Genomic DNA, 19,904 nt, shown 5'->3' on the forward strand with positions numbered 1-19,904 from the left:
TTGAAACAAATTATTTCAATTTAAAATATGTTATCGTTGACACAGAGTATCATATTATTAATTAATTATTAAAAAATTATGTTAAAAGCATTTTATAATATTTCTTCAACTAAAAAAGGGGCGTAGTGATTTATGAAAAATATTAATAATGCCAATTAGCAAGGTACCTATCAATTTCATAAAATAGCAGCATGCACTGAAATTTGTTAAGCGAATATTTGTTGGTCACGATTATTTACTGTGAATAATATGGGAAAATCATGTGTTTACGCGACAGGAACTATCAGAAAAAACGAGATATATTTATATTCTGCTTATGGGCAATACCAAGATTATTAAGAATATTCCTCAAGGAAGTATACTACAAACAATTTTTGGGATTTACATTTTTAGCAAACTAAGCAAGAAAAGATTTGTATACCTACATAATAGAAACAATTATTGTTATATAATTTTGTTTTAAGGCGTTAGAAAATTATTTATAAAGAAATGAAGAAAACATCGTCTTTAAATAATGTGCGGGAAAGCATAATTAATATTAATCATTTTTCTCCTATGACGCTGTATCTCCAATGAAATTTGCAGCAACGCACTACGTGGTTGCCTTAGGTACATATAAAAAAACAATACTTAATAGCTGTTGCATATAAAAAATTATATTCTCATATTACAGTTGCTGAACGTTAAGTAAAAGTTAATAGTGATAATTAAATATGTGTTAAATTAAAATTTCCTCATTCGTTTCCTAAGAATTTATTTATCCAATAATTCAACTATTGGCAAGAATTTCTATTAAATATATCACCTAATATTGGAGGGTCAGTGGTTTTATCAAATAATTGTCTATAGTTTTTTTGGGCAAGAGACAAATCTTATCTAATTATGCAACACCATCTTATTACATACATCTTTGTTGTATAATGTGAGAATGGAACGAGTTGTGAAGTAGACAATCTAGACTTTTCACTAAATTATCTACTACCCCAACAAATTGTGCAGTAATTTTTAATTAGGTAGGACCTAAGAGATAGTTTATAATAATCGTTGTTTTTATTTAAAATGGTATAATATTTCAAGTAAGTAATGTTTCACAACAAAACTATTATGTTTTGAGGTATAATATAGAAAATACTAGTTATCTAGAATTAAAAAAAAAACTTACAACACTTTACATAACCTATATGTTTACCTGAAATCCTTAAAAAAATGAATGAAGTTCAATTCCAATTATTGCGAACCACGAAATTTATCCGCACTTACGCACTCACTTCGCAAAATAATGTATTAAATCCAATTTCTATCAAGAGAACTTGCATTTAACCAAGGACGATTTCCAGTTACCTTTGGCTTTCACTTGTTGATGTTGTCTTTGTTTGTACAGTTTATTAGACAAAGTAAAGCTATCCGTCTTGGGTCGGTCAGTTATTTCGAATTGCGCAGGCAACCAAAGATACACGTTAATCACGTGTGTTGGGCTACTAGGGTATTGTTTCGTAGTTTCGGATAACCTGAATGGAAAAACCAGAAAAACAAAACTTGACTTAGGTAATATCACAAATAGAGCGCCTTATTTTCCCTTTCTTAAAGATGTGAATCCTTGGGTGATTTTAAAAAGAAAAGTATAAATTCTTAAACTTTTCATCTTTCGAGTTGCAAGGTGTTAAAATTATCAAAATCTAACAAGAATAAAACATAGTGTTTGATCTTTTTTCGCCCATTGCACGATTTTCGATTAATGCAAAAATAAAAATTAAATTAATCGCCATGCTTCTACGAATTAAGGTGCTAGGAATTTTATTATTAGAAGAAACAGTATTTTTCGTCCAGTTTTATACTTTTTTGGAATGTTCTGGTTCTCGAGTAGATCTGTTTCGCAAGGCGTTTGAGGTTTTTAAATGTTTAGTTGTCGACTGTGATCACCGAAAAAATTCAAGATAAACTGCACAACACAACATTTTAAATTCGTTAATAAATTAAAAATAAAATCAAAAGAAGAGTAAACCCCTAGTTATGCCAGCCATTTAAATCATAGATTCAAGAAAAAATAATAACATTTAAATATAAGGAAAAACGATAAAGGAAAATAATTGTAATTAAAAGTGAAAAAGAAAACTGCCTAATATAAAAGTTGTTTCCGTTACAATTTCGCTTTCAGATTCATATCAAAACCTTTTTGGTAATTTTGGGTTTCACATTTTCTTGAACCACTCGGTATATATGTCTGCTTAACGTATGACAATTTTAAGACGCAGACTAAATAGTTTCTGACCAAAATCATGATAATAAATTAACTGACTTTATCTGCATCAAATTAAGTAATGAAATTAATTAACTCATTAATGATTAATTTAAATATAAATTTATTGAATTTATTCTAAAATCGTAGAATACAGTAAGAAATTTCTATTATTATCAAATCTTTTTTCTTTAAATGTTTTTTTTGCTAGTTTCAAAAGGTTTCTGATATAAAAAAAGTGAAATTTCAAATTTCAAAATCGGTGGGACATGGTGGAATGGGTATAAAATCATATTCGTTTAGGTTGGTTGTATAGCAAATTAAATTTATTCTCAAAATAAAAAATAATATATCAAAAAATAATATTCGAGAAATAAAATTTAAAATAATTAGAAAAATTGGCAAGAAACACTCGAACCAGAAAACATCATTACGGTTTTCCGTTTGTTCAAAACATTTTAAATGAAACTTCATAAAGAAGCAGATGCATAGGTCTTATCTAAGAAGTTGTCTATAAAATGTGTGTGAATAAAATCATATTTCTTTTCAAAATAAAAAAAATATCCATATTTAAAAAATTAAATAGATACCAAGAGGTGGTACAAAAATAATATTCGAGAAATAAAATTTAATATCGAAAAAATCTATAACATTAGTAAATAATCAGAAAAATTGGCAAGAAATACTCGAACCAGAAAATATTATTACGGTTTTCTGTTTTTTCAAAACATTTTAAATGAAACTTCATAAAGAAGCAGAGGCAGTAGCAGTATCTAAGAAGTTCTCTATATTCAAATTAATGCAAAAAATATGGTGTCGTGGAAAGTTTTGGTAAATGACACGCATTTGCTGGACACTATTTCAATTTTTATTTGCAAAAGCCAATCAAAGAGCGAATAAAATTAATAAAACAAATAACATTTTCATATATACATAACATCTAAATCACAGAAATTGGTCTCAAAAACACCGAACAATTTATATCGAGTAAACTACCATGGCCTCCATATTTCCAATTTTTTCTCGTGTTTTTGTTTTTCCGAAACACACTCACAGTCCGCATCCCTGTTGGCTATTCTGTTGTTTTCGCACTTGTCTTCGATTTTCCTGGTTAGTTGTTTGAGATGATCTATCGTCATTTCTAAAATATCGACTTTTTCCATTTTTCCTTGCCTTGGCCCGTCCCTTTTAATCGTAAGCAACCCTGGGTCGCAGTTCAACAATATTTGTTTGAGTTGGTTCAAATTGCGTTTCACTCTCCGTCTTACTTTTTTCGTCTTGGGTTTTGTCATTTTCCTCATTCGAAATTGAGACATTGCCCCTTTTGAATTTCACGAGCGAAGGTGCTTTGCTCGGTCGAACTTCTGAACTAAAAATGTCGAATTTTCGAAATAATATTCGCTTTATTAGTTCTGGTTTCCCCTACTAAAAGTTCTACCTAGCGCCCGACACTAACTTTACAACCCCAAATTCTGGTGGCAATAAGATATCACTTTATTGTTGATCATAAAATCGGTGCTTTTGAAATCGGCGTGGACACAAAAAGAATGTTTGGGAAACTTTTTAGTGTGTCTAATTGCCATCGAGAGATTAGCATTCGGATTAACGATGATTTTTAATAAAGAATGCAATGCATGATTGTGTTCTTAAAGACATTTTTATACTTTTATAAAATGTGGTAGATCTGTGCGGATTTAAAAAATGTATCTACAGGGTGAGTTAAAAGTGGAAAATATTGTTAGGATGCAGAATTTAAAATTATTTTAAGTATACAGAGTGGCTCAAAAATGCATGGCGATTATTTTTTAAAAAAATGGATTTAAATTTAATTTTGAATTCGTTTTGAAATTTTTGAAAATTTTGTTTTTCTATGTAATAATAGTTTAAACAAATGCAAAAAAAATCCATAACGTTATTATATTTGGTAGCAGCGCTATTCGAAGATGACATAAAAGATACAATACTCGGAATTTGAATTTGAAAGAAAAGAATAGGTATGTTTGTATAATTAAAAATTGAAAAATCTCAATTTTCTTAAATTGAACACCATATACAATAAAAATGCAACTTTAATAGAATATATCATATATCTATTTTTAACACTTTGCGATTTATTTTAACTTTTTCAATATTTACCTTTCTTTCTGCCTAAGACTGCGTATATTATATTAGTTCGCAATGACAAAAGTATAAGCCAACAGGGCTCTGTTAAGACCAAAAGACGAATATAAAAAAGAACTTTTGGTGAAAATATCGGCCAAATTTTAAATTCACAGAAAACACAAATTATATTAATAACTACTTAATAATATTTTTTTTTAGAAAATATGCCCTTCTACTTGGATACCTATGTTTAGTCTTATAAATAAATGCTGAATTGATAAGGTACGGTCAGCACAGAAAAGTTAATCAAATAAGATACGCCAGTCATGAGGTAAGATCAGAAGAACACAGATTAGAGAATTTTCTGAGAGATAGCAGAAGATCAAGAATTGGAAAAGTTACTAAGTCTCATCCTGAGTTGTAAGACCAGGAAAGAAGAAGAAGACTTAAATGAACCTATAGAAATCGTTAAGTTGATGCCAAGTTAATATTGTTTTAACATTTTAAAACCAAATAAAGTTTAGTTGATTTTATTACAATTCAGAGAGGTAGCTAGCTGACTTGCAAAATACAATAAAAAAATAAAGGATAAATAAAGTAGTTAATTGGATAAAAATGGTCACTCATATGATGAGCACTAAAACGAAACAATAACTTGACGCTACATATGCAAGGTGCATGATGGATGGCAGCTGACCTTTTTTTTTTTATTAAGAAGAGAAAATTTAAACATTGAAGCCATAAGCAGATCATCCAATCAACCAACTACTTCATATTGTGCCATTATGTCGAACCAATTTGGTATAAGGAAAAGATAAAATGTAACGAACTCTTTAACACGCAGTATGTATTTTGATAACTAAGCATAGAGACTTTTTGCGTTAATTTTAAAACTTTAACTGTTTAAGTTATGTGGCGAGAAAGTAAAACCAGGCAAAATCTAATTTATTATTTATACATACATACATACATAATAATCATCTGGACAAATATACAAATAAAATTTTTGAAATAACTTGGGTAAATAGGTATGTATTTTTAATCTTTTTTGAAACATTTCTGCAAAAAAATACAAACTGCCATTTTTGCCCATAAACATTTTGAATTTTCAAGTATATCAGTCTGTATGTCCTGATGTTTCGTAGGTTTTTTGGAAAGTTTGATTATTATAATTTTTTTTTAAATTTCAAATGGTACTATGTAAAGTAACAAACATCGAGAAAATCCCACTATCCCATTTCTATAAATGAGCAAGTACAATACAAGTAACTTGGGATGTCACACATGTATTTCAAGTTGTTCAAGTAACCTTGCATTTTTCTGGTATAGTTACTATTGTATAATTGTTTGTATAATATGTCATGTAATTATAATTATTGAAAATTATTTTTCGCTTTTTCACTTTCACTAAAATGCGCCATTAATTAGGCTGCTACAAACTGAACGTCCTACCTACGGAACAAAATCCGTTTCAGGGCGTAAACAGACAATATTTGGAAAATGACACGCTTTGGCGTGCTTAATCAAGTTTACTGCCCAAAAACCATAAACCAAACAAAATCAGTCAGGTATAAAGAGCGAGAGGGTGGGGAATGATGGATGAGCCAACACGAGTGCCAGAAAAGTTAACATTTCTTAACCATAATTTGTCCCAACAACAAATCGGGACTAGTAACGATGGCGGAAGATAGAAAAATTAGAAAACCACTTATAGAAAAGAAGAGACGTGCAAGGATAAACGAAAGTTTGGAGATACTAAAAAATATATTGCTCGAGTGTGATCCGGAAGTTGCTAATCGGGGCGCACATAAAAGTGCTAAATTAGAAAAAGCTGATATCCTGGAGATGACCGTCAATTACATGCAGAGGATGCGGGCAAGTGTGAGACAAGGAAGCATGGATTACCATCTTGGTGCGAACCAGAGCTACGCGTTTGTCCGATACAAGCCTCAGTTTTTTAATTGTCCACCTAAACAACTGTATCGATCGGGAATCTTTCAAACCCATGCCGGAGGATATCATGAGATGAACGGTAGCTCGCAGGTGATTCCGAAGATCTCATCGCCGCTGGACTGTGTCGACTCTTTTGTGAGATCCGGACCATTTTGCCCGGTAAAGGTGGAGATGATTTCGCCCCCTTCCTCGCCGAATTTACACAATGGTGATATGAAAGTGTGTAACACTTCAAACGAGCCTGTACCGGAGGATGTGTGGAGGCCCTGGTGAGTTACGCTAGAACAGTTTGGATGGACTAAGTTTTATTTAATGATGTTAATGGTTTTGTAAATATGCTGTGATAATTAATAGGTATATGGGTAGTTATTGTATAAATCGATAAGTGTATATATTGCGTATATATTTTGAAATGTTATGTATATGTTTTGTGTTGCCAAAGAAAGAAAAATTATGTTTAATGCCATCTAAATTGTTTTACTTTAGCAGCCTCCAAATATCCCGAATAGAAGGCTAACCATAAATAATTTTTTTTATTTTCAAACTCGATTTTATATTAAAACTTAATCCATGGACACATTTGACCTAAAATTTACAAAGTTTAGTAGAGTGACTGTAATTACATCTCGATTACTTTTTGAACAATTTGATAGCTGCGATATCATTTTCTCACTGGTTTTCAGCCATGCCACTTTTATTAAATCTGCATTAACACAATAAAATTCAAATAACCAACAACTTAACTTTCACAATAATAAAAATTAATAACACTTGCGCAACATTAAATTTCGAAGAAATATTTTAACAAAATAACCATTATATTTCTAAAAGTGAATATAATTAAAAAAATATATAATTAGTGATCTCCGCTAATATTATTAAAATGTTAACAGCAAAGAGTGAACGGGATGTAGCAACAAAATTTAAAATGTTGCACCCTAGTAAATCAATACTTTCTTACATTTCAAAATAATTAAAACGTTGATGGTATTATATAGTCATGTTTATTATAAGGATCATTTGTAACATCACTAGTAAGCGAGAAACGAATAGCAAAAAAAAGCAATAAAATTTTCCTGATTTATTCGGTCAAACTTTTTTGTCACTAAACATGTAATAATGTACTAAAATACACATCGAAATAAAATAAACATAAATTGCTAATAACGTAATTTTGACTTTGTCTTCATCGGTTATCTGACTTTTACCTCCAAATTTTTTAAATAATATTTTGAATGAAGCAAATTAATTATTTCTTTTGTAACTGAGGTTATAACTAAAAAGCATACAGATGTGGCGTTCTATTAAATTAATCATTGTTATACTTGTCAAGGGTCAAACAATTAAATCTGATTTTAGTTAATTTTTGGACAACTCGTAATATTGGCAAGTCTTTTAAAATAATTAAATTAGTCTTCTCGAGTAGTCAAATGATTTAAAAAGTTTAGGCAACTGCGGTAAAGGGCATTTGACTCACGAGTTTATTTGATGCGAACGGAGCAACTTAAAAAGTTTACCAAACGTGTTGCATACTATACTTTTTCTACGACCGTTAGTTTTTGGGTACATTTTCGCAAAACAATACGAATACATTCACTGACATGACCGTCAGAATTGACAAACGTCACAATCCAAGCAGTGCGGTAAAATCTCCGAAAACATCCGATTGCTTCCAAACCCGTGCGGTAAAATCTCGGAAATGTCCATGGGAAAAGAAAAAGAAGTGGTAAAGTCTCGCTTTCCGCACGTTAGATCGGTATGTAATTAAGCATTTTACAAACGGGAGTAGAAAAAAAAACTTTTTTTTTGGATAATCCGTATAATACGATGATTATACAGAGTATATAATCATCTTATATGTCCCAAAAGTGAGCGTTTTGATTACAAGATAGCGTATAATTCCTGTGTGGAGTAGCATCTTTAAGCAGTCGAAGAAAAATTTATAGCAGTATCTGAAAAAGTTTATCAAACTTTCCACGTCCATTAATTACTTTATTATGTTGTTATCCTACTACTAATGCTACAGCTGAATATTACTTTATTTCGTACCGTTATTTAATTACAAAAATAAATATTAACCACTAACAGTAAGTACGGCTTGGTCAGAAGCTAAATTTCTAAAGGTGCTCCCACCTCAGATGCCCATCTATATGTACCCACAATTACCTTATTTCTCCCTGCTATCAAAAGTAAATTCTAAGAAATTCCGGTTTTATTTTGGTGGTACAACTAAATATGACAAATTTTGTTTTGTGGTTTTAATTATCAATAGTTTGAAATGAAAGTAATTACTTTAAATATTTTAATGTTTCTTCTGCAATTATTTTAAGCTCTATTCAGTAATCTGGTGGAGGATACCACGTATACATGCTATTCTGTTAGGAGGGCTTAAATTATCTTCTGGGGTAAACCAGAAGTAACAGATCGTAATGTACTCAACTTATCTCCAATCAGGATTGTCTTGTTTTCTCTCGGTTAAATAAGTTTTAAATAGATTAAGATCGCGAGGTTCAATCATCTGTCGCTGTCGAAGACTTTATCAAGGTCTACGAACAAATAAACACGGATTAACAATTACAAATTGACAAAATTGACGACTCTAAAAAAGCCCTTATCACATTTTTACGGCATAGCAAAAAAACGAAACTCTGCAAACTTTTTAAACCCTTTGCAATCGGCTCGCAATAAAATGTTAACGAAATATACGCCGACAATGGTAAAGGGTCCGCTAACCCCTTGTAAATATTGCAGTACGGTTGCAGAAATTTTATAACGCAATGCAAAATTGTGCTCTATTTCGTACTTTTACTTTCACCCCCTTGGCGCACAACGTTGCAAATTGTTTTATTGCCCGTTTACCTCTTTATATTGGACTTTAAATCCTTTCACCAAACGTAAAAGGGTTCCCCGAGATTTTATCCCAGGCTAGTCTTGTTATAATACTTTGGGGGCGTTCTGTTTTCAATCGGAAAGGCTAATATTTACAAATATCATATTTTCATAATACCGGAGATTCAATTTATTAGGAATGAGAAAAGGGTTATTATTATTAACGCAAATTTCATTGAAACAGTTAGCCCTTTCACAATAAGTTAAGGCAGAATTACTTAAGACTTAGATGAGACGTTACTTTTATTTGCAATTGGTAATTTGCGAAACCAAATGTTAATTATAAAAGTTTGATAAACGCCAATTTAGCCACTAGTTTGATATGTCACGAGTAAAAGCATAACGGAGTGAGTCTCTATTTTGTACAAGTTTTCGGGGACATTTTTGGAAAACTGCACGAAACAGCAGAGTTGAGAAAAGGCTACCGTGGGATGGCTAAAATCTACAGAAAACATCCAATACTTTCAAAACCCGTGACTAAAGCACCGAAAACGTTCGAAGTGGTTAGTGGTATCTCAAAAACTAGTCGTCGTCTGAACTTGCTGGAAAAAAAATATTATGGAACTGGGCAAAGAAGACAGCGGGAAATATATTCAGATTTCTATGATGATCGCCAGCTGTCACCTCAACATTTTAAATTGTTGAACATTGTAACACTTTAATAAAGTAAAACAACATAGGGGATTTTTAACGAACTTAGTCTTGTTGGAAAAAGCATGTATTGCTGTATTACACCGAATTTCATCTGTGTTATGTTAGTGGTGTCACTAGAGCGCGCTTTTTGATAAAACAGAAAATTTCAAAATTGCTAAAAATATTAAATTCAATAATTTGATGTTTTTTATTACAATATAATCATGTGGATGAAAATAAAAGTCAGTTATCAAAAAATTCTGAGAAGACACTATAACACCGATATTTATTGTTAATATATGCTTTTCATGATTTTACACTTCTCAAATTCAAAATTAAAAAAAAAAAATTAGACAGAATCAAAAATTCTTTGATCAGCATAAACAAAGCACAAACGAAGAAGTTTAGAAAGCGTGATGCATACTATATTTTTTCTATATTTACCACGAAAAAAAAAAACGATTAAAGGAGCTGCCTGATGAATGCAGAATCACACGCCCAACCATCAGAGCTGATAATCGTCAATATACCAATATTTTAAATATATACTGATCGCCCCCAACTCGTGACTAAAGTACCGGAAATGCTCGAATTAACTCCCACGGTGTGGATTTTGACGTTTGTCAATTCTGACGTTTATGTCGGTGAATGTATTCGTGTTGGTTTGCAAAAGTATACCCAAAAACTAATGGTCGTAGAAAAAATATAGTAGGCAATACGTTTGGTAAACTAATTAAGTGACGCGTGACTCAAATGTCTTTTACTGCAATTGTTGCATAATATACAATTTTTACCCGCTTCTGTAAAATACCCAATTATACACCGATCTACCCAAGCTTATTTGGAAAGTTTAGGTTAAAAATACTAAGAGATTGTCGAATTTTCATTGTGTTAATTTTTTGTTTACCCAACTTCTCGGTCTAACTTTAATTTGATATGGTGTTGTTTGGTCCATACAGGTCGCGCGATTTCTGACCTTTGGATTTCACTCCACATTGTCTGTTTCCTATGTTCTTCAACTCTAACGTCTAAAGGTCTTCTGTTTCTCCAATGTATGACCTGTGTATTCACGGAGTATTTGATGGATACACTTTTTTTTACTTTGTTCTTGTAAGTATGCTCCTTAATGTCATTACGGACCTGAATACAATCTCAACTTTGTATTGTTTTGCTATTCGACTGATCTTTTCGGAGATGTCCTTCAGGTATGGGATCGTCAAGAGAGGGAGAGGACTACTTCACATCGTTCGACAACCTTTTAGTATTTCTACTGAATCTTTGTCTACCACCTTCAAGCGAAAGTTTTGGTTAGGTTTTTGTTGTAAAATCTGGGTAACGCGCATAATGTTGGATAATTTTCGAATTAGGGATCAGTAAACTCGATCATGTAATCAAATTATTGAAAAATTCAAATTTCAAACTTGTGGAAGTATACGAAACTCTCTATTAAACATTTAGAAACGGGAGTTGCAATTGACGATTTTTTCCCTGCCTCCCTATACTGTCTATCCTCCGGTATAACATTATACGGAAAAAACATATTTACTGCCCGAACATGTTTGTGGCTTCCGGCCGCATTGACGCTATTTCAAGCGATTAATGTTATCATAATGAATCGATAAATCGAGGTCGGCTACCGCCTTTGGCGACTACGTGAAGAAACGTTTATTAGTTGGTGCTGACATCTCAGCAGAGACCTTGGTTGCAGCTTAACATTTGTGTTACTGGGTGTTAATTTGGCAACTTTCTGGCTCGAATTGGTCGTCATATGAAGATTTAAAAAATCACTCAAACCGGAATGACCATTTCAAGAAATAATAAAGGGCAAAGCAAATTTAAGGCGTATACCCTTGGAATCCATTTTTTAATTGTAATTTGTCTGTTGCCAATATCATAAAGTTCAGGGAAACCCAAAAGTGAACCGCTCTGGTTTTAAGGATAAATAAAGAGTAGTTTTTCGTAAAAGGTTGTCCCCTTGTATGATCCTCAATTTATTAAAGAAAAAAAAACATCTCAAACCGTGCTAATTATGGAAGGGATATTTTTGTAGGTTTACAATAAGATAAATGGGCGTCAATAAATGCTGGTCATATTATATTAATTTGTAAAAATTCTTTAATGGAAAAATGGAATTACTATTAAATTTAAAAGCTGTACAAGAATTGTGAAAATCCAACAGGGTTTATAATTATATTTGTTTAGTTCCACCGGCGGATCCTAATTAACTAGACCATGCGCACAAGCGCGTAAATACCGCTATTTAAAGAAGCTACATCCAAACGACTTTTGCTTGGTAACAACCACCTCGGGAGGAGAGTACCCTCTGACTCGCTTGAGCGACGGTTTGTCCTCAGAGTCCTCTCTTCATCGAACCGCATTTTCATTGTACCTGCATCTAGAGGAAAAAGAATATCCGTTTTACAGCGTGGATCGACGGATGGTATATTGCTAGTTATCACAGCACTTTAGCTAAAAAAGTACCAACGATCAGCAGCAAAAAGAGGTATTGCAAGTGCTTATTAGTCAGCATGACTTTTATTTGACGTTTCAAGAACAGAATCGTATGATAAAACTTAATTCGTAGTCGAGATCCAAAAAAAATTCGGTAATGTATTCCTTAAATTACCACCCTATCACTGCGATTTGAATCCTATCTAAATCATATGGTAATGTAATTAAAACTCAGTGTGTATTAATACCAGAGAGCAGTTAGAGATAATATGTGGATCATGTATGGCTGGTACCATATAAAACTGATACTACTCTTATCCCACTTGTTTTTTAAGTTTTGAGCAGTGTGTTATAGGCCACCATGTCGTTATCATGCAAACTTCATTGTTTTTATATTTCTTATACTATCATTGTCAAATAAAAAAAAATGTCAGCGTTGTCACAAATACGTTAGAATATATAAAGAAGGCTAAAATGGCTCCACATACGAGCAGAGAATTAAAAGCAAGAATTGTGACCAAGTTAGAAAATGGTTGGTTCTTATCAGCGGTAGCTCAACATTTTAATGTAGGCGGAACAACCGTTTGTTCCACTGATAAAAGGTGGAGACAAGAAGATCTCAAGTGCGGACTGCAGCAAAAAAGACTGCATTCGCTTCCCAACAAAAGTAAGCATGGCTTACTTTCGCTGCTAACTATCAAGCTCAAGAATAGCAGTTTTGGGAGAGAGTCCTATTTACCCATGATAAAATCTTCCAGTCTTCCAAAAAGTGTTAAATCAAAGTGCATAAACCTCGATTTGTCGAGAGCTGCATGTCATTTCAGTGTAAATGTATAGGATGGATTTTATCCAGAGGAAAGGGAGTGGTATGGCGGATTAAGGGAAGATTTGTTAGTCAAACTTATGCCGAAATATTGCAGAACGTTATGGTGCCCAGTGTGGAACAGTTTTACCCCGGAAAATAATTTCTCGAACAAGACAAGTGTCCTGTCCACACTGCAAATATCATTACACAATGACTCCAAAATGCCAATATTGAAACCTTGTCATGGCAAAGCAACAGTCTTGATATCAACCCAATCGAAAACATACAGTGCATAATGTATTACAAAACAACTAGGAGCTATGGCAAGGTATTCAGGATGTATGGGAAGAATTGCTGCTTGAAGAAAACTTCATAACTCCTTTCATGACCATGAGCCGAAGTGCGATTGTCCTGTCTATGTTAATATGTTAGTCCCCTGATGAAAAGGATCATCTATGTCCTCAATTTTATTATTATATGTATTATTTTTGAGTTGTTTATTTAGACGGTAAAAATTATCTTTTTTATTTTTAAAATAAATATAAGTCAAGTTTGTTTAGTTACGAGAATAACCATCGGTAAACAACGACGTCTCCCTTATTGCTTACAATAATTTCGTGTACAAACAAACAATAAAGGCTAATTAAAGTAAGAGTTTCTAGTAATAAACATAGATTTAATAATACATTTTATTGTACGAGATGGATACACTTTTTTTGGAGTTATGAAATGGCTGACGCAATAGCAATGCAATAGAAATACGCGCTCTTACGCCCTTGATTATTGCTCATAATGTTTGCATAAACCTGACCTTTAGATGTCATATTGGACTTTAAAACAAGCTTTGTTTTGTCAAAATGTGATTTGACAGCCTGATGATGTGTATGCTGTTCAATAAAGTGGAATTTACAAGCCGTATCAGTTTTTTTTAGGAAACTAGCTGTACTTGAAGTGGAAAATAATTTAAAAAAAATTTGGAAGAATGTAAAGCATATCCTTGAATGCTTGTGATAGCACAAATTCAAACTATTGTGATGACTAATTTTATTTAATATGTATTTATTATTTATTGAACTGAGGTGGCTTTTACTTGATGAAAAGTTTATATTTTCACGAAATTATATATTATGACAAGACAATTGTTGCGACAACACCGTGTCTATGAAATTTGAACATTTGTCATGTCATAATACATAATTTCGTGAAAATCTGAACTTTTAGTTCTTATTTATTTTGTTTTATTATTTATATAATTTCAATTACACGGTACACAATACAATAGAATTTAACGCGAAAAAGCGACTATAACTTAGAACAACTAATTGTACAGTTCAAGATAGAGGGAAAAACATCACAAGGTAAATTCCCACAATGGATTGACCAAATACGGATATAACGATACAGCCACTGCAAATCAATTAAAGAACGGCAGCAATGGAGGCAATTAAGTAACGAATACCAATAACCTTGTTGTCAGAAATCTTCAGCCATGAAGATACGACCAAGAAGAAATTAAGAAATCAAAAATACAATAATAATAATAATAGTACGTTTATTTGCCAAAATCTGGTTGAGGACAATACGTAATATATTGATATCTATGGCAAAAAGGAGGCTAAAAGTCAATTTAAAAAAGATTCGGGTTCAACCTCCCAGCTAATAATAGGAGCAGTATTATTGACAATTTTAAAATCTGCGGCGAAAAGTCGCTAAGATGATACTTGACTCATAATAATAATTTGGTTTAATTGTAATTAAAGGTCACTTGTTGGGCAGAAATTGTTTATATTGTGTCTTGAATGCAACCACTCTCTGTTCCAGGGTACTATTATATTGAAAAATTTTTACAAGTTGAAAAGTTAGAAAAATTGGTGAACTTTTACTATATAAGTTGTACATTCTTTTCGACATTCTTATAACTCAGCGTGTATGAAATGTTTTTACAATGTAGGAAGACTATTTCTATGCTATCCAAAATATGTTCTTCTCTTTTGCACATACTTGAGACATATTTAAATACTAATACTAATTTAAATTATAATTAATTAAAAATCAAATTTTCAGTATATTATGTTTTATATCCTTTTATAAAGAAATATCAATTTCAATATTTTCGCTAACCTAACCTACACTTTAAACTCGTGTAGGTATAGGCACATTGAAGCACCTTTCAGGTATCAAAAATAATTCATTCGTGCTTCTATTCAACTTATTTTTCCACATTATAAATTTCGAGCATGTATTCTACGTCAACTTAAACGATAGTGAACCGACTTAAAAGGAGACTATTAATTTCAATAAGGAACCATATTTTAAACCAATTTGACCATATTAAAGGCAATTCGTTCGAATAGTGGCAGCTGGTAAAATGTCGTATATCATTCGACGTAAACGACGAAAAATATTCAACTAATTCTTGGACGTCTTTTGGGTCGTTTGACAGAAGCTTTCGTTGTGGTAACAATGGCTTGATACGTCGGCTCACGACGAAAGTACGAGACGTTCAACCGGTTTTTGAATTTACTTTAATCAATATTAGTGTTATGGATTTTCCTTTTTTTCTAATTTAAAATTATTTAATGAACTTCATTTGTTCATAATTATCTTAACTTTTTAAATATTTTTTAAATTTTATTCATATGTTGGTTTAATGGATTTTCCGGGTTTGAAAAAAAAATCTTTATACTGGGCAGAGCCAGTAGACTTGGATTATTTTCTTGTAACGCATTTACATACTTTTGTGCATGTAGAAAATAACTACGAAGCACACGAAGTGTTTTCGGAGCGCGAGCATTGAAGATGCCAAGTGAGATTTTGGTGAAACGTCTGCAGGATTCCAGTCGGAGTTCAACAAGCGAACGGATGATATCCCGGAATATAGTGTCATCATATATATATATATATATATATATATATATATATATATATATATATATATATATATATATATATATATATATATATATATATATATATATATATATATATATATATATATATATATATATATATATATATATATATATATATATTTTATAGGATGATTCTTAGGATTTGGTCCACAGTGAACAAAACTCACAAATAATTTTAAAACACTGTAATTGTCATTGACGTTTCGACCGGCAACCCAGGTCTTTCTCAAAAACTGCAAAACAAAGGACAAAAAAAGCGTCTAACACAGAATATCTTAAACAGTAGACATATACGAATTTAAAAATTACAAATATTATAAAAATAAATGACATATATTAGTCATACTCACAAATTTATTATTTTTTTTTAAATGTCTATTATTAGCGCTGTTTGTGAAAAAGTACCACAACATACATCATTGCCAAAAACAATAACGTTCTTGCCTTGGCGTACGAATCACAAATAGAAGTGGAAAATAAACATTCATTGTATCTGATGTCTTTTTTTTTTTTACCTCTTTGTTTTTATTTATTTATTTTTTTAGAGTGTACGTTTGTGTTAAGTTTAAGATCTACTGATACGCAGTGAAGCATCTGAGCATTAAAATGGTCTACTTTAACAATTCGAAATAGATTTCACTCAGGTGTTTTATGTCGGTTTTCGCGTTTATGGCGTTTTTATTCCTTTGAATATGTATCATCTCAATTATTTCCCTTTTTTGTGTGTTTGGTTCGGTAGCAAGTATTTTTGTGTCATCGAAGTTAAAGGTATGTGTTTTCTCCGTTATATGGCTGCTGATGGCTGTTTTATTTTTTTTGTCGTACTTATGACCATTGATGCGGTTCTTCAACAGTTGGCTAGTCTGTCCAATGTACACTTGGTCACAGTCGTTGCATGGTATTTGATATACAATGTGACTTTTTTTATCTTTGGGTATTGGTGTTTTTAGTTTACTGAAATTCCTATTTAACAAATTTTGACCCTTGTGGCAGATTGTTACAGAGCTTCCCTTAAACACATTCGAGATTTTTTCCGATAAATTTGGTATGTATGGCAACGAACAATATTCTCGTTTTGATGGTTGTGTGTTTTCCTTAACAGAAATCTTGTTGTAGAATTTATGTATCCTTCTTTTAAAAATAGAGTTAATTAAGGCACTTGGGTAATTGTTTAGTTTTAGTGTGTACTTAGCCTTATATACAGCTTCTTTTCTGTACTCTGGATCAGATAGATTTATAGCTCTGTCAGCCAACCCGATAATAACAGTCTTTTTTTGTGATATTGGGTGTTGGGAGTGAAAATTAAGGTATCGTCCAGACCATGTATCTTTTGTGTACCACATCGTTCTGATTTTGTTTTCCTTGCGTATTAGTGTCATGTCTAAGAAGTTAATTTTGTCATCTTTTTCATATTCTATGGTAAATTTTATCTTTGTGTGATATGAGTTAAAACTATTCAGAATGAGGTCGCCCTTTTCTTTAGGTATTGCTAGAAAACAGTCGTCGACATATCGATAGAAACAGGGTAATTTAATAGTCATTTTGTCAATAACTGTTTTTTCTAGGTCTTCGAGAACAAGTTGCGCTATTACACTCGAAATAGAAGCACCCATGGCGCAACCGCCAATCTGCTTGTAATATTTATTATTATATATGAAATAGGTCGAATTTAGAGTTAATTTTATGGCTTCCACGAACTCGTCTAGTGGAATGTCTGTGTGAAGTTTGATCATGTCCCATTTTTTATTTATTATGTCTATAGCTAAATCGATAGGAATGTTTGTGTAGAGGGACACTACATCTAGAGATGCTAAAATGTGGTCATGCGGTAGAATGATTCTGCTAATTTTTTCTTTAAACTGCCACGAATCTTTAATATAGTATTCATTATCATTCACTATGTTTTTTAAGATGTTTTTTAAGAATTTTGATAATTTTTCGAAAGGGGACTGAGTGCAAGAGACAATAGGTCTTAACGGGATATTTTGTTTATGCAGTTTTGGTAAGCCGTAGATCCTTGGGGCGATAGCATTATTAATTTTTAAGTGTTTTGCAGTTTGCGGCGAGATTAGGAGAGCTTTTTCCCATCGATTTATTATATCGTTGTTATTTTTTTGAAATATGTTTGTGGGATCGTTTTTTAATTCTCTATATGTGGCCCTATCTGATAGAAGTTCATTTATTTTATTGTCATAGTCGGTAGTGATCAAACTTCACACAGACATTCCACTAGACGAGTTCGTGGAAGCCATAAAATTAACTCTAAATTCGACCTATTTCATATATAATAATAAATATTACAAGCAGATTGGCGGTTGCGCCATGGGTGCTTCTATTTCGAGTGTAATAGCGCAACTTGTTCTCAAAGACCTAGAAAAAACCGTTATTGACAAAATGACTATTAAATTACCCTGTTTCTATCGATATGTCGACGACTGTTTTCTAGCAATACCTATATATATATATATATATATATATATATATATATATATATATATATATATATATATATATATATATATATATATATAATAATTAACGACAAAAAGTGGTCTAAAGATTTTGTCTCACCTTGTAAATTATTAATACATAGCAAAATAGGTTACACACAACAACAAATTAATCAGTATCCTCGCCCCCCTCCCGTCCATAAATAAACAATTTAATAAGAAAAAATAAACAAATGACCTTCTCAAACATAATAATAATATATGCTTATATTTTCTGTCCATTTAATAGAACTTTTTCCTAATTTTCTCAAATAATAATAAGGGTCAAAATATTTCTAATAGCCGTTTTGATTAAAAATAGGCTTGAAGGAAACAACAAAAAAATTGGGCGACCAACAGTTTTGGCTGTGGAACAGTATCCATCAAAGATGTGACAGCCTGGGTGTCGATGATAAAAATATTATTAGGTGTATCACAGATTGGTATAAACTAAGAACACCTTTCTAGGTTCAAACTTCAAGTGTTTTTAGGCAAATTTTGAGAAAAAAGTAGGATATTTATCATGGATCATCTAAAGTCTACCGGTAAATAAATATTAAATTTTATCATTTATTAATACTAAAAGAAGTGCTATTAGTCCAGGTACTTTTAAATAAAACATTCTCTCAAAGCAATATTGTTTGTTTACTAACTCAAATTATGGTTATGAGATGCTTTGTGTATAACCTCTATGAACATTTAAATGAATTTTAATGTAAAGTATTGAATAGTGAAAATTTCGCACAGTTTATTTTCTAACCAATAATTTTCTAGTGGTAATTTGCACAATTTTAATCTAGTTGGTAGTATTGATTATTATATAATTAATTGTCAAATTAAGATTTTAAACTGATTACTCGAAATAATTGTGATGGAAATTATCCCTGTTATTCCGTCAGTCGGATTTTTTTATCATATATAAACAATTTTCTCTACCGACGCATTATAAAAAAAAGAAATTACTTACCTGAAAAATGTATATTTCGCGTTCGTCAAAGATTCACGTCCCTCCGTGGACAAGTTCCCAAAAAATTATGTTTTATTGCGCAAAATAAATCCGTTGTCGTAAAATCGTGCTTAAAATTGACACAAACTGACGCAAATTTTTATGCCCATTTTAGCAACCTTTTCAAATATTTTTTGCGTAATTTCCGGAAACCAACGGTCAGTCATTGTACTACTCCAATTGTAAAGTTTAAGGCTACAATCCAAAACGGTACTTCTATGGCCAATCTGAAAAAATTAGGCGAGCGGGACTAAAAATTGCATAAAGTTACGAAGCTAACTGTACCATCATTGTACAACATTTATTGTGGTTGTATATTTTGGCCTAACGCCTATTTACGACATAATTTTATTGCAGCTTTTATCGTGTATCCGTTATTACTTGAGTTTGTATTTTTGAAAAATAATTTCGAATATATGATTAAATC

The 19,904-nt window shown here is 31.6% G+C and overlaps 3 protein-coding genes across 10 annotated transcripts in view; 1 reads left to right on the forward strand and 2 right to left on the reverse strand.

Annotated features, from left to right (window-relative positions):
• Positions 1-1,363, reverse strand: part of LOC132703479 (ileal sodium/bile acid cotransporter-like) — a 26,929-nt gene extending 25,566 nt beyond the window's left edge. For all 8 annotated transcript variants that reach the window (XM_060672762.1, XM_060672761.1, XM_060672759.1 and 5 more), the window contains exon 1: positions 1,190-1,363. The gene's annotated coding sequence lies outside the window, so the exon portion shown is untranslated. The remainder of the gene's footprint in view (positions 1-1,189) is intronic.
• On the reverse strand, positions 1,132-3,552 carry LOC132702758 (uncharacterized). Its single transcript, XM_060671508.1, has 3 exons — positions 3,233-3,552; positions 1,342-1,508; positions 1,132-1,139 (listed from the first exon to the last, which is right to left on the reverse strand). Exons 1-3 carry the CDS (start codon positions 3,550-3,552, stop codon positions 1,132-1,134), a joined length of 495 nt encoding a protein of 164 aa, XP_060527491.1.
• Positions 3,553-6,016: 2,464 nt separating this feature from the next.
• On the forward strand, positions 6,017-6,565 carry LOC132702759 (enhancer of split m7 protein-like). The gene has a single exon (XM_060671509.1). The coding sequence runs from the start codon at positions 6,017-6,019 to the stop codon at positions 6,563-6,565; it is 549 nt and encodes a 182-aa protein (XP_060527492.1).
• Positions 6,566-19,904: the final 13,339 nt, after the last annotated feature.

This window comes from Cylas formicarius, unplaced genomic scaffold (genome assembly GCF_029955315.1).
Source record: "Cylas formicarius isolate icCylForm1 unplaced genomic scaffold, icCylForm1.1 PGA_scaffold_6__28_contigs__length_40554024, whole genome shotgun sequence".
Lineage (NCBI taxonomy): Eukaryota > Metazoa > Arthropoda > Insecta > Coleoptera > Brentidae > Cylas > Cylas formicarius.